General features: G+C 48.3%; 1 protein-coding gene across 1 annotated transcript in view; it reads right to left on the bottom strand.

Annotated features, from left to right (window-relative positions):
* Positions 1-12027, bottom strand: part of LOC121166275 (intraflagellar transport protein 172 homolog) — a 36942-nt gene that overhangs the window by 11213 nt on the left and 13702 nt on the right. Inside the window, exons 15-30 of the mRNA XM_040995398.1 lie at positions 9526-9638; positions 8646-8813; positions 6802-6938; positions 6487-6594; positions 5011-5095; positions 4658-4750; positions 4094-4171; positions 3644-3892; positions 3460-3538; positions 3118-3238; positions 2425-2569; positions 1885-1974; positions 1236-1333; positions 971-1106; positions 777-893; positions 280-422 (exon numbers count right to left, since the gene is read on the bottom strand). Of these exons, the coding sequence (XP_040851332.1) occupies positions 280-422; positions 777-893; positions 971-1106; positions 1236-1333; positions 1885-1974; positions 2425-2569; positions 3118-3238; positions 3460-3538; positions 3644-3892; positions 4094-4171; positions 4658-4750; positions 5011-5095; positions 6487-6594; positions 6802-6938; positions 8646-8813; positions 9526-9638 (1960 nt within the window). The remainder of the gene's footprint in view (positions 1-279; positions 423-776; positions 894-970; positions 1107-1235; positions 1334-1884; positions 1975-2424; positions 2570-3117; positions 3239-3459; positions 3539-3643; positions 3893-4093; positions 4172-4657; positions 4751-5010; positions 5096-6486; positions 6595-6801; positions 6939-8645; positions 8814-9525; positions 9639-12027) is intronic.

Below are 12027 nucleotides of genomic sequence, written 5' to 3' on the forward strand. Positions count from 1 at the left end.
CGATTGCTTAAGAAAAGTTCTTTCCAAGATTCAGGGTGAGGTTTCTGTTAGTGCAGTCTCAGCTTTAAAAGCTGGCCCTGAGGCAGGCGTCTGGCTGAGCAGTTAAGAGCCTGTGTGGGGATGCCTTCATCTCCGGCCCCAGTGCCCAGGTACCCCACTGATTCTCACCGCCCCCTAGTGTCCTTCCAAGCCTCCCCTTGGGTTTTGGGGCTGTTTCTTTTTCGGTTCAACATGAATTTCCTTCCTTGTGTGGGCACTCTGGCTGGGCAGGGGCCTCACCAGTTGTCAGCAGCATGGTCGATAGCAGCCTCCAGGAGTCCGAGCTTGTTGAGCAGTCGCACAGCAGCCTTCCCCCCAAGGCTCTTGGCCCACAGGTAGGCCACATGCTTGTGGGCGCTGGCTCCACCATGAGCCTTGGCCACCTGGAAAACAAGGCCGCTCCTGAATCGTCCAGTGCAGAGCTGCCCCCAACTCCCTTCGGCTTTCCTGACCTGACCTCTGACAAGAATCGGGAACTTACTCTAAATCAGTGGGAGAGGGCTGCATTTCACAGAGCCTTTCAACTTAGTTTGCGAAATTGCTCAGGGCCCAGAAAAAACTTCTGAAGTTCTGAGGGAAAGCTTGTGTGTGTAGGGGTGGACATGTCTCTTGTCTTCCTGACATTTTCAAACATACTGTGGCCAGTTTAGAATTAAGTCACCTGAAACTGGGGAGGAGGGAAGGATATACCCCCTCCTGACCGTACAGGCCAAGTGTAACAAAGACTCCTCCCTCACCTGGTAGGCCTCTTCCCAGAGCCCGCTGGATCGATACATGTTCACAGTTGCCTTCCACTCCTGGGCCTCGAGGTAGTGGTATTCAGCTTCCTGCAGCCGGCCTTCAGCCTCCAGCTCCTGCAGGATGGCGGGTCAGGATGCATGAGCTGAACTCTAAGTGGGCCAGGGATGGGCGGGCCAGAGGAAGGCCTCACCTTGCCCAGGTGGAGGTGAGTGTCGCTGAGGAGATCTGGGTGGTGCTTGCCCACCAAGCGGATCATATCATCATAGAGCTTGTGCTTTTTGAACATGGTGATGGCGAGGTCAGGCTCATCCACTGTCACGTAGAGCCTGCCAATGGGAAAGACACTTGGGGCTCCTTTGACCCAGATCCCTGCCGTCTCTTCCTTCTGGCCAGGGGACATCTCACACATATCCTCAGACTCCATCTGTCCTTCTGGTCCCGAGGCCCCAGCTCACCTTTCAGCCTCACGGTATTTGCCCTGCTTCTCCATTTCCTGGGCTTGGGTGATGTACAGCACTGACACATCTTCTGGCCGCATGCACTTCATTGCCAGCTATGCACACACAGACCACCTGGGTCAGTCCTGTGGGGGTGGGCAGGGCTCCCAGGGAAACTGCCTGCTCAGGTCCTCTCAATGTTCCTGATCACACTATCCTGGTCACCTTGGGAATCCCGAGTCTGGAAGGAGTTAGGGAAGAACTTCATCCTGCCTTGGCAGAAAGGGGGTATGACACCTTGTGCTGGACCACATGTGCACATGGTCATACTCTACCCACCCCCTGGCTGTGTAATTAGGGATGAGGACAAAGTCATCAGCATGACAGACGCTGCAGGGGTGGAAGTTCAGGTGCAATGGCTCCCGTCCCCTGGCTCCCAAACCCATCTCACCTGTTTTGCTCAGAACCACAGGCTTGGGAAAAGGGGCCTCCTCTCATCCCTCCCTTTCCCCATGCTGAGGGATGACAGGGGCCCACACTGGACTCTGCTACAGTTTCCCAGTGTTCAGGGAAGCTGGTGATGGGGGCACAAAGTCAGGGATCAAGGAACAAGGCACCGTGGACCCTCAGGCCGAGTGCTCTGGTTGGGAAGCTTCTTGTCACCTACCTTGTGCGCTTGTTCCCAGCGGCCAGCCTGTGTGTACATGTCAATAGCATCCTTGGTTCGGTCGCCCTTTATATAGAGTTCTTCAGCAATCTGTGGTTGGTGGGGGTGGGGGAGAGCAAGGGATCAGGGGGACAGAGCCAGGTGCCTGGGGGAGGCATCCGTGGAATCACCTTTAGGGAGAAGATAAGCTGAGGATGGATGTCTCACACCTCTGGCTGAATAACAGCCCTTCCCCAAACAGTATGAGGATAACACAGTGGACCTGCCAAAGGTCTTGTTTCTGCCCTACTGTGCCTATGCTGGGTTATTCCTGAAGAATCACTTGTGCTGGATGATGCAGAAGAGTGCCGGAAGCTCAGTTTCTCTGTTGGGGGTGGTGGTCTATGCCCATGCCAGAATGACATGGAAGAATAGAGCACTTTCTTCTCCTGCCAGGTGGTGGTCCTGCCTGGGCCCTGGGCGAGTTGTTTCCTGTCTTGGGTCCCCTCTTGTCAGCCTGCACTGCACCTTTTTATGCTGCATAAAGGGACCCCTGCTCACCTCATATTCCTGCAGAGATGCATAGTGCTGGGCCACACGAGGATAGTATTTGCACGCGGTGTTCCGGTCCTGTAAATCCAATATATAAATGGCCTTCTTCCACTGGCGGGCGCCCAGGGCAGCCTCAATTGCCTTAATGGAGCACCTGGCATTGTTGGGGAAGATATACATATGTATGAGGGATGAGGCAGATGGATAGAAGTAAAAAGATGGACCCTTACAATACACTTCAACCTTGTTTTTTTTTTTTAATATTTTACTACTTTTTTAATTTGGAAGGCAGAATTACAGAGAGGATTTACAGAGATTACAGAGAGGAGTGATAGAGAGAGAGAGAGAGAGAGAAAGATCCGATCCACAATTTCATTTTCCAAATGATTGTTAATGGCCAAAGCTGAGTCAATCTGAAGCCAGTAGCTTCTTCTGGGTCTCCCACATGAGTGCAGGGGACCAAGAACTTTAATCATCTTCCACTGCTTTTCCAAGCCATAAGCAGGGAGCTGGATCAGAAGTGGAGTAGCTGGGAGCCGGACAAGAGTCCACATGAGATGCCAGCACCACAGGTGGCCTAGCCTAATATGCCACCACACCAACTCCTCAACCTGTATATTGGAGCTTCTTCCACTCTCCTTCCTTAGCCCACTACCTTTCACCTCTTACTCAGTTCTGCCTGGTGTCATTGTGCCACCCTACCTGGCTTCAATGTAGTGATTGATGGCTGCATCAAGTTGCTTCTGCTGTACCAGGTGGTCCCCCCAGGCTTCCTCCAGTCGCACTACCTCTGCTGGGAAGGCCAGCCGGGCAAGCTCGACGGCTGCCAGGGATACAGAAAGTACTCAGCTCAGACTTTTGGGGATGGGGCCCAGGACAGGTGGGACAGGGAAATGGAGCATGAAGAAAGGGTGAGGGACAGAGGCTTTGAAGAAGTGAAGTGAGCCGGCCTGAACCAATCATCCAAAGAGGAGCTGGGAGGCTGGCAGCTGGGCAGCCACAGCAACCAAGGACAGTAGTGGGCAGTGGGTGGGTGGCTGGTACCTTTCACAAATGCATTGCCTTTACAGTAGCACTCGAGGGCCCGCTTGGGGTTTCGGATCTTCTCAAAGAGATCGCCTGCCTGTGGACACAGACCACATGATAGTAACACCCTGACAACATGCAGAATCAAATGCCAGTGGTAATAGGAAGAGACCACCAGCCGTTATGGACAGGTCAGCCCTACCCTTTCATAGAGCTCCCCCTTGATAAGGGCAGTGGTGATGCGCTCCACCAGCTCCGTGTTGGCCAGCAGTTCCTCTCGGGTCAGCACCAGCCGAGCAGCTTTGGCAGGGAGCCCAGCTTTGAGGTAGAGGCTGATGGCCGCGAGCCCGTCCCCTTGGCTCTCCTGAAGTTCTCCTGCCCGCTCTTCTTGTTTTGTGTCCATCAGCCACTGGTAGTAGCCCCGGCGCAACTTCTCCAAGGCAGGGTGCCCCTGCACATGCATAGAGGAGAACCAACAGTCATATCCCTCTCTTCCTGCCCTGCTTCCCATGCTGTTCCCATCCCTCTGGCACAGGTCTCAGGCTCCAGCTCCAACCCAGTTCTGGTTTCTAGGGGCCTCCTTGACAACAGGAAGTTTCTGGAATTTGCGGAATCAAATTCTGACCTGAGGAGGAGGAGACAAAACTAGTACCTTGGCCTCGGCCACAGCAATACACTCATCCCAACGGTGGAGTTCTTGGTACATGGCCATGGCCTCCTCGATGGCGTTCTGGGGGAACAAGGCAGAGGAAAGGGGCCCCTTAGGAATATAAGAGCATTTGACATCCTTAAGCCCTCCCTTACCTGGCTGGGATGCTGCACCAGAAGTCCAAGAGTCTCATGTCTTCCTTTCCACATAGCAAAAGTAGATTTATTGTGAAACTAAAAGACTCCTAAGCCTCAGGGTTGTTTGCACAAAAGGCCCTTCTAAGGCGAATTCTCTTAAAAGAGAGAACCTTAAATTATATAAGTTTTGGGCAATGAAAGGGTCTGGAGTAAGGGGAAGATTGTAGACTGAAAGAAAGAAACAATTGAAGGCCAAAGGAGGAAGTCTGCCGAGATAAAGTACTGACTGATGCAAGACGAGGAAATGAAGGAGAGAAGTCAACTACACATACCTGTCTTTCAAGGGTTTGGAAGATTCCCTATATTGTTGGGGATGGCGTGGGCCTTTTCCTGCAGATCCCTTCCCCCTCACGTCCTTCTTCCCTGTTACCTGTTCCAAGAAGATCATTTCTGCTAGTTTGTAGTTCTTCTCCAGCATGGCCAGCCGTGCTCGGACCTGATAGAAGTCCGTTCCCTCTCCACCCTGCAGGCCGAAAGGAGACACCCTGTCTGTGTAGGCTGAGACATGGAGGCCAGAAGGACGCCCTGGCTGGCTAGGAAGACTAATGAGCCTTTGAGTCCTGGGATTTCACAATCAGGTCCAGAAATGGGTCACTCAAAGTCAGAGCTGGGGTGGGCAAGGCACAAGAAACTAGGGATGGTTGGGAGATGCAGGAGGCATGGGGTAGAATGCTAACAGATCTCAGCTTGGGAGACTGAGTAAGTTGGGGAGATGATACTTGCATATTCTCGGGACACTTGATCTGCAATCTCATTAGTCTCGTGCAGGAAGCGAGCTTTTGCCACGTGGCCCAATGCAGAAAAACACCTACAGCACAGGAGCAATAACATTAAGAGCGACAGTACTAGAGGGTCATCACTGAGTCATTGAGAATTAGCTGTTATGTGCCAGGTATTGTCACTGGAGACACAAAAGGAAGTGATGAAGATGAGGGTCTTGCTCTCGGGGGAATGGCTAATGGACACACATCATGAAGCAGTTACAGACAATCTGAGATGCTGAAAAAATGAAATTGTGTGATACTGCAGACAGAGAAGCCTTCACCGAGGAGATGACCTGAGTTGAAACGAGCCATGGCACACAGGGAAAGTCAAAGTGGACAGAAGAAACAGCCAATGCAGATGTCCAATGGCAAGAATGAGCCTGGCTGGCCTGAAGAGCCAAAAAGATGTCACGTGTGGCTCAAGGCCAACTAACATGTGGTAGGTGACTGGTAGGAGAAGGAAACAGAGACCAAATCTTGTTGATAGGACCTCAGGTCATGGCAAGCAGGTTGGATTCCATGCGAGGTGCAACAGCAAGCTACTGGAAAATTCCAAGAATGATACAATCTGAGTTTTTAAATAATGTCTTCATCTGCTGTAGAATGAATGGCTTGTAGGACATGAGAACAGTATCAGTGAGAGGAATGCAAGAGCTCTGTGGTGCTGCAGGTGGAAGACATAGGGGTGCGTGCTAGGGTCAAGACATGTGAGCTGAGCCAAATGAAGACAAAATCCTTGGGAGTGATTGACTGTCTACTTGTGGCAGGTTTGGGGAAGAAGGATCAAGGATGACTCCCAGCCAACACAGTTGCAGGTGGCACTTGCTGAGCACTTCGAGGATGGCAAGTATGGATCACTCAAAGTCAGAGCTGGGGTGGGCAAGGTACAAGAAACTAGAGATCATTGGGAGACCCAGGTGGCATGGGGTCGAATGCTAACAGAGATCTCAGCTTGGGAGTGAGTCGGGGGGAGCTCACTGCACACATTCTCTCCCTCCTTTCCTTCCACTTGACAAAGCAATACTACTATCATTCCCATTTTACAAAGAGGAAAAAAAAAAAAAAGAAAACATGCTTTGGAAAGATTAAGTGACTTTTGTAAAGTTACACAAGTAAGTCACTCTAGCCAAACTTTGAACTCAAGGAGGCTGAAGTTTCATGTTTTGGCCTGTTGGCTAGATTACTACAACTGCACCTGTCACATACACATCAAAGCAGGGAGTGAAGAGTGTTGGGGTTAAGCAGGCTCCCAGCAGAACAGGTCATTGTGAGAAGCACAGTAGGAGACAGACCCTTGCGACCTGGGGTGGGAGTGTTTGGAAGCACTGTGGATGGGCTCTAGTGCATGTACTGGCACTTAGAAGGGAACGGGCACCTTAATACCAGGCAAGAACAGCCCCCAGGCAGCTACCCTTCCCTTCCACCGTTGCCTCACCTCTCAGCAATGTGGAGCTGCTTTGCCTCTAGTGCCAGTTTACTCAAGGTTTTCCACATGGCCTCTGTTTCTGGGGTCATTTCCAGTGTCTCCAGAAAGGCTGTTGCCCTGGAAAGGGAGTGAGGGCAAGCTCCTGAGAACACAGGAATGGAGGGGCAGGGTGGAGAGCGAGGGGACGGCCCGAGGTCTGCTCTATGCTTCTAAGCCCCTCCCTGGGTACCCAGGGCCCGGAATAGAGGAGGGTCAGTGCTACAGCCTGTTCTGGGTCCTCCTCTTGGTTGCCAGCTCTCCCACCACCAGCTGCCAGCCTCTCACCGGGTGTAGTTGCCGTCATCAATGGCAGTTCCAAACTCGATTAGGCCCTCATCCAGTGTGTAGGCCACGGTGGTCACACCTTCCGACACCATCACTTCCGTCTTTCCCCCGCCCCGCTCCAGACCTATGACATCACCCTGCAAAAATGTATCCCCACCAGCTCACACAGATTCCAGGTTAGTATTTTCATGGAAACAACTGTACAAAAGATCCACCTGCACCCAGCCCCAGCATTCAAACACAGAGGAATTTAGGCCCTTCTTTCCCTGACATTTGGTTTCTCTGCAGCAGATAACAACACTTTTATCTACAATAATATCCTGGGGGTAAAGTATATTCATTGCCACAACAACAGCAATGCCTAGAGGCCAGGTAACACTGTATGACAATGCTTCTGTTTTTGTTTTTAAGATTTATTTATTTTTAAACACAGGGATGGGGGGGTGGCAAGTGATGTCTACTGTGTCACTTCCCAAATGTTGCAAATATTAAAAGTGGTAGCTACCACAGTGGATATTTAGCCGAACAGCCAAGATACCTGTACCCCACAGCTCTGAGTCTGACTGTCAGCCCTGGCCCTCCTACTCTAGCCTCCTGTTGGTGCAGACCCTGAGAGACAGTGATGATGGCTCAAGTAATTGGCTTCCTGCCACCCATGTAGGAGACCTGGGTTGAGTCCTGGCTCCTGGCTTCGGCCTGGTCCAGATGTTTTGTGCTCTTCTGGGGATTGAACCAATAGATATTACTGTCAAATTTTCATGATAAAAAAAATTATTAGATGGGTTGGCATTATGATGTAGCAGACAAAGCCACTGCCAGTGATACTGGCATTGCATGTGGGCACTGGTTCGTATTTTGGCTGATCCACTTTCAATCTAGCTCTTGCTAATGACCTGGAAAAAGCAGAACAAGATGACCCACGTGCTTGGATGCCTACCACCCACGAGCTACACCCAGAAGATGCTCCTGGCTGCTAACTTCAGCCAGACCTAGTGATAGCTGTTGCAGTCATCTGGGCAGTAAACCAGGAGATGAAAGATACTCTGTTTCTCTCTCTCTCTATTTAACTTTGACTTTCAAAATAAATGAACAAAACTTGGAGGGAAAAAAGGATAAAACTAAAACACTGAACAACAAAGGCAAAGAGGATACGATCAAAGTTAAAACCTTATTATACTATCTGCAAGGGAAGCAGGGTGAGAGGCTGATGAAGATGTTTAAAAATTTAAATGTACATGATATCTTCAAAAGTAAATGTCACAGAAATATGATGTATAACTCTCTAACCAAAAAAACAAACAAACAAAAGATGTTTTTTAAGAAGACAAAACAAGCTGATTTTTGACTCAGTCTAAAATAACCAAGAAAGGAGGAGAAGAAATGACAAAGAAGGGACAAAAACAAAGCATCAAGTGCTCTGTCCACACTCGTAACCTGGCTCAAGGGCCTGTCTTTCTCCTGTTTTCACAGACTACTCCCACCTCTGGGCAGACCCCTGAGTGTGTAAATGGCTTAACCGGAAAGTGGTTGTGAAAGCTTTACAACACAGAAGCAGGTAGGGGCTGGCCCAGATCACTCCTCCTGGCAGGGACCCTCCCATTTGAAGAGCTCCAATTTAGGATCTAATGAATTCCCAGCATCACCAAAACCAGAAATCCAAACTCCAGGGGTGTAATATAATGTGAGGAGTCTGAACAAGGATGGTAGGGAAGAGTCTGTCTCTCACCAGCTCCATCAGAGATGGTGAATGTGAGGCAGAGAAGATACAGCTACTTCCGGCATTTCATTGGGGCCCCAGTTTATCAGCTCAGCACCATGTCTGAGGTCCTGGGCTGTCCACTCACCCTGATAGAAGACATGGTGACCCGCTCAGGTGCCTCAATGTTGTACCATACACACAAATTGTTACGGTTCTGAGCTACCAGCACATCACTTCCAGGGACCCACTGCACATAGGAGCAGAAGTTGAGGATCATGGTCTTTGAGCAGCTTTCAATATCGTACAGGTGCAACTGAAAGAGGCAGAGAGCACAGTCAGAATGGGATATAGATTTGTCTTCTGGTTCTGAGCACTTTGTCTAAAGGTGAAATGACCCACAGTGTCAGCTCCATGTAGAATCTCAAAGCTCACTGACCTGTGACCCTTGGAATTAATGTGTTGATTTGGCAAATCCTGAGTGTGGCCAAACAAGAGATAACCAAAAGAGTGAAGACATCCAGGTAATTTAAGTAAAGGTCAGACTTCTATTCTTAAAGACTCTAGGCCAGCTTGCATTACAAAAGTAAGGCCATCAAATACATTAGATTATCTGATAATTTGTGATGTAGCTTTCACTGAAATGAAGAATCCCCGACCTTCTCTTTGGCCCCAAGGCTGGACTCCTTGGCAATTTCATTTGGTGATGAGAATCACTATGGGGCTAAGGAGGAGACTATCATCACACACCTAATGCCAGGTGAGTGGAGCTGAAAAGGTGTGGACAGAGGAAGAGGAGGAGGAGGAGAGCAAGGCAAGGGAATTACATGAAGGCAAAGACTTTTGAACAGTTAAGAGAAACCAACTCTCATACTGCCCTCTTGACTCTGTTGCTGCAATAGTAGTCTCCTTAAGGGCGCGATACCAGATAGAATGTTGATTCTCCTGTACCATTCACCATGCTGATGGCAGTATGCCACAGCCTCTACAGGCCAGCTGAGACCTAAGACCCCAGTCAACCATCTTACACGAAGCTTCCGGTCTCTGAAGAGGAGCTTGTGCCCAGTCTCATTAAGTTCCAGCCAATCCACACGGCTTTCATGGCTGATGGTCCCGATGTTGTAGCCGCCAATCAGATCCACTGCAGAGTAAAGGATACAGAGTTAGGAGGAAGATTCCATATAATCATACACGAGGCATGAAGTAAACTAAAAAAAATCTCATGTTACAATCATATGTTTGGGGCTTTAAGAATGCTACTTCATTTCAGAGTGGGCCACTATGGAAAGCAAATGGTTGTTACAACATAATTTTGCCAGTATGCCTAAGAAACTGGACTTCTTGTAGTAGATGGTTTTATTTAACTCTGTAGTTAACTCCAAAGGTCCTATCCCATCAAGAAATGAGAGTTTGGGGTGGGTATTTAGTGTTGTAGTTAGCATGCTGCTTGGGATGCTCAGTAGCCCTGCTCCCAGTTTTAGAATACTGCTAATGTGCAACCAGGGAGGGAGGCAGCAGAGGATGGCTCAAGCGACTGGGTCCTTGAGGTGCCCTATGAGAGACCTGGGTTGAATTCCTGAGTTCCTGGCTTTTGGCTGGCCCAGCCCTGGCTATAGCAGGCATTTGGGGAGTGAGATCTCCCAGGGAATGGGCTATCTTAGTGTGTCTTTCTGGCTTTCTCTCTCTCTTACACACACACACAATTTTTTTTGTTGTTGTTGTTTTTAAAGAGATTGCTTCTCAGACTTGCATTGCCTCAAAGCAATCCCGAACAGGTCGTACCTATTGCTCATGAAGCCCTCTAGAGGGCAGTAGAGTGCACATTAAGGATGAGCCCATCTCAGCACACCTAGTCAAAGCTGATGAACCAAATGACCTTGACAATCACATTCTCTCTGGGGAGTTACACAAAAATTTTGAGTGCCTGTGGAATAAGAACACTTCAGGGTGAAAAGTGGGGAAGGCATTCAGACAGAAGTAGGAGAAATCTCTGACTAAAGTTAGGCTGGCCAATGCAGAGGATGAATGCTTTAGTTTGATCTCAATCCTGTAAAAAATGGAAGAGATGATCAGACTTAGACCACTCATGGTCGGCTGTGATGCTTTCAGCAGTCTCCTGATTAAAAACCTATTCACAACTCTTACTGACATACATTATTTACGAGAAAGGCAGAGCGACAGGAGGAGAGAGTGAGAGCAAGAAACAGGTTCAGTCCCTGAAGGACTGCAATGGCTAAGGCTGTGCCAGGAGCCCAGAAATTCATCTAAGTCTTCCATGTGAGTTGCAGGGGCCCAACTACTCTCTTTGAACTCTAAAATTATATATGGAATTATGGGTGCATGTATTTTTTCTGTGATATTTTATTAAACGCTCAAAAGGGTTGGTTGGTGACAAAAAAAAAAATGGTTTAAGAAAAGTAGGTTGTCACTTTGTACACACTGAAAATGCGACCTACGCGTCCTATTGACTTGTCTAGAGTTTCAGCACTCAAGCAGTGGGTGCCCGGCCCAGGAGTTGAGTCGCCCGAGCCCCCACGCTGCGGCACCTGGGCCCGACATGCGGCTCTGGCCTGGATTTCTGACTGCAGCTCCTGTTATCGTGCGTTACATTCCACCAGGTAGGTTCTCGCCACCGGGGGAGAGACTGGACTGAGTTCCTATCTCCCAACTCCAACCTGGTCATTGCCGACACCTGGGACATTTTTGTCTTCCCGTCTCTCAAATAAATAAATTATAATTTAAAAAACAGAATGTTCATGAGACGTAATACTATCTTACGAAAAGGCTCATGTTTATGGAAATTCGGTTTATAAGAGAAATGACATTACAAGTCAGTGGGTGAAGAATGGACTTTCAGTAACTGGCTAAACATATAGGGAAAAAAAAAGTCCCACAAAATTAGATCTCCACCCACATTATACATAAAAATAAATTCCAGGTGAAAAGCAAAATTTTAAAGCAAAAATGTTAAAGTACAGGAAGGAACAGGGAAGAATTTTAAAAATAAGACCACAAAAAATCAGAAACTTTTTAAAGTAACAAATGAAATACATTAAAATTTAAAATGTCTGAACATAAAAAGATGCCCAAAAGGAGAGAAGAGACAAAATATCTGTAATGCAAATAACTGTTAGAGTCCATGGATATATTTGCAAAGAACTTCATGTCAGTAACAGACAACTTGATTTTAAAATTGTGCTAAGGGACAGGAACTGGCAACTCACAGAAGAAGTAATCCAAATGGTCAATAAATTTAAAAAAAATGAAACTAATATGACATATTGTTTCAGATATAACAGTGAGCCAAATTCTGAAGCAGGCAATTTCAGGCACTGGAAAGGATGTCGCATAGTGGGAACTCTTAACTGCTGAGGAAGGTGCAAATTGGTCCAACCTCTTTGGAGAGCAATTTGGAAATTATTTAGCGAAGTTAAAGATATACTTCCTGTATGATTCAGCAGTTCCACTCTAAGTATAGACCTTAGAGAACTGAATCACTGTAATAGTAAAAAAAAAAAAAAAATGGCCAC

The sequence above is a fragment of the Ochotona curzoniae genome, unplaced genomic scaffold (genome assembly GCF_017591425.1).
Source record: "Ochotona curzoniae isolate NIBS_2020 unplaced genomic scaffold, NIBS_Ocur_1.0 patch106, whole genome shotgun sequence".
NCBI classification, from domain to species: Eukaryota; Metazoa; Chordata; class Mammalia; order Lagomorpha; family Ochotonidae; genus Ochotona; species Ochotona curzoniae.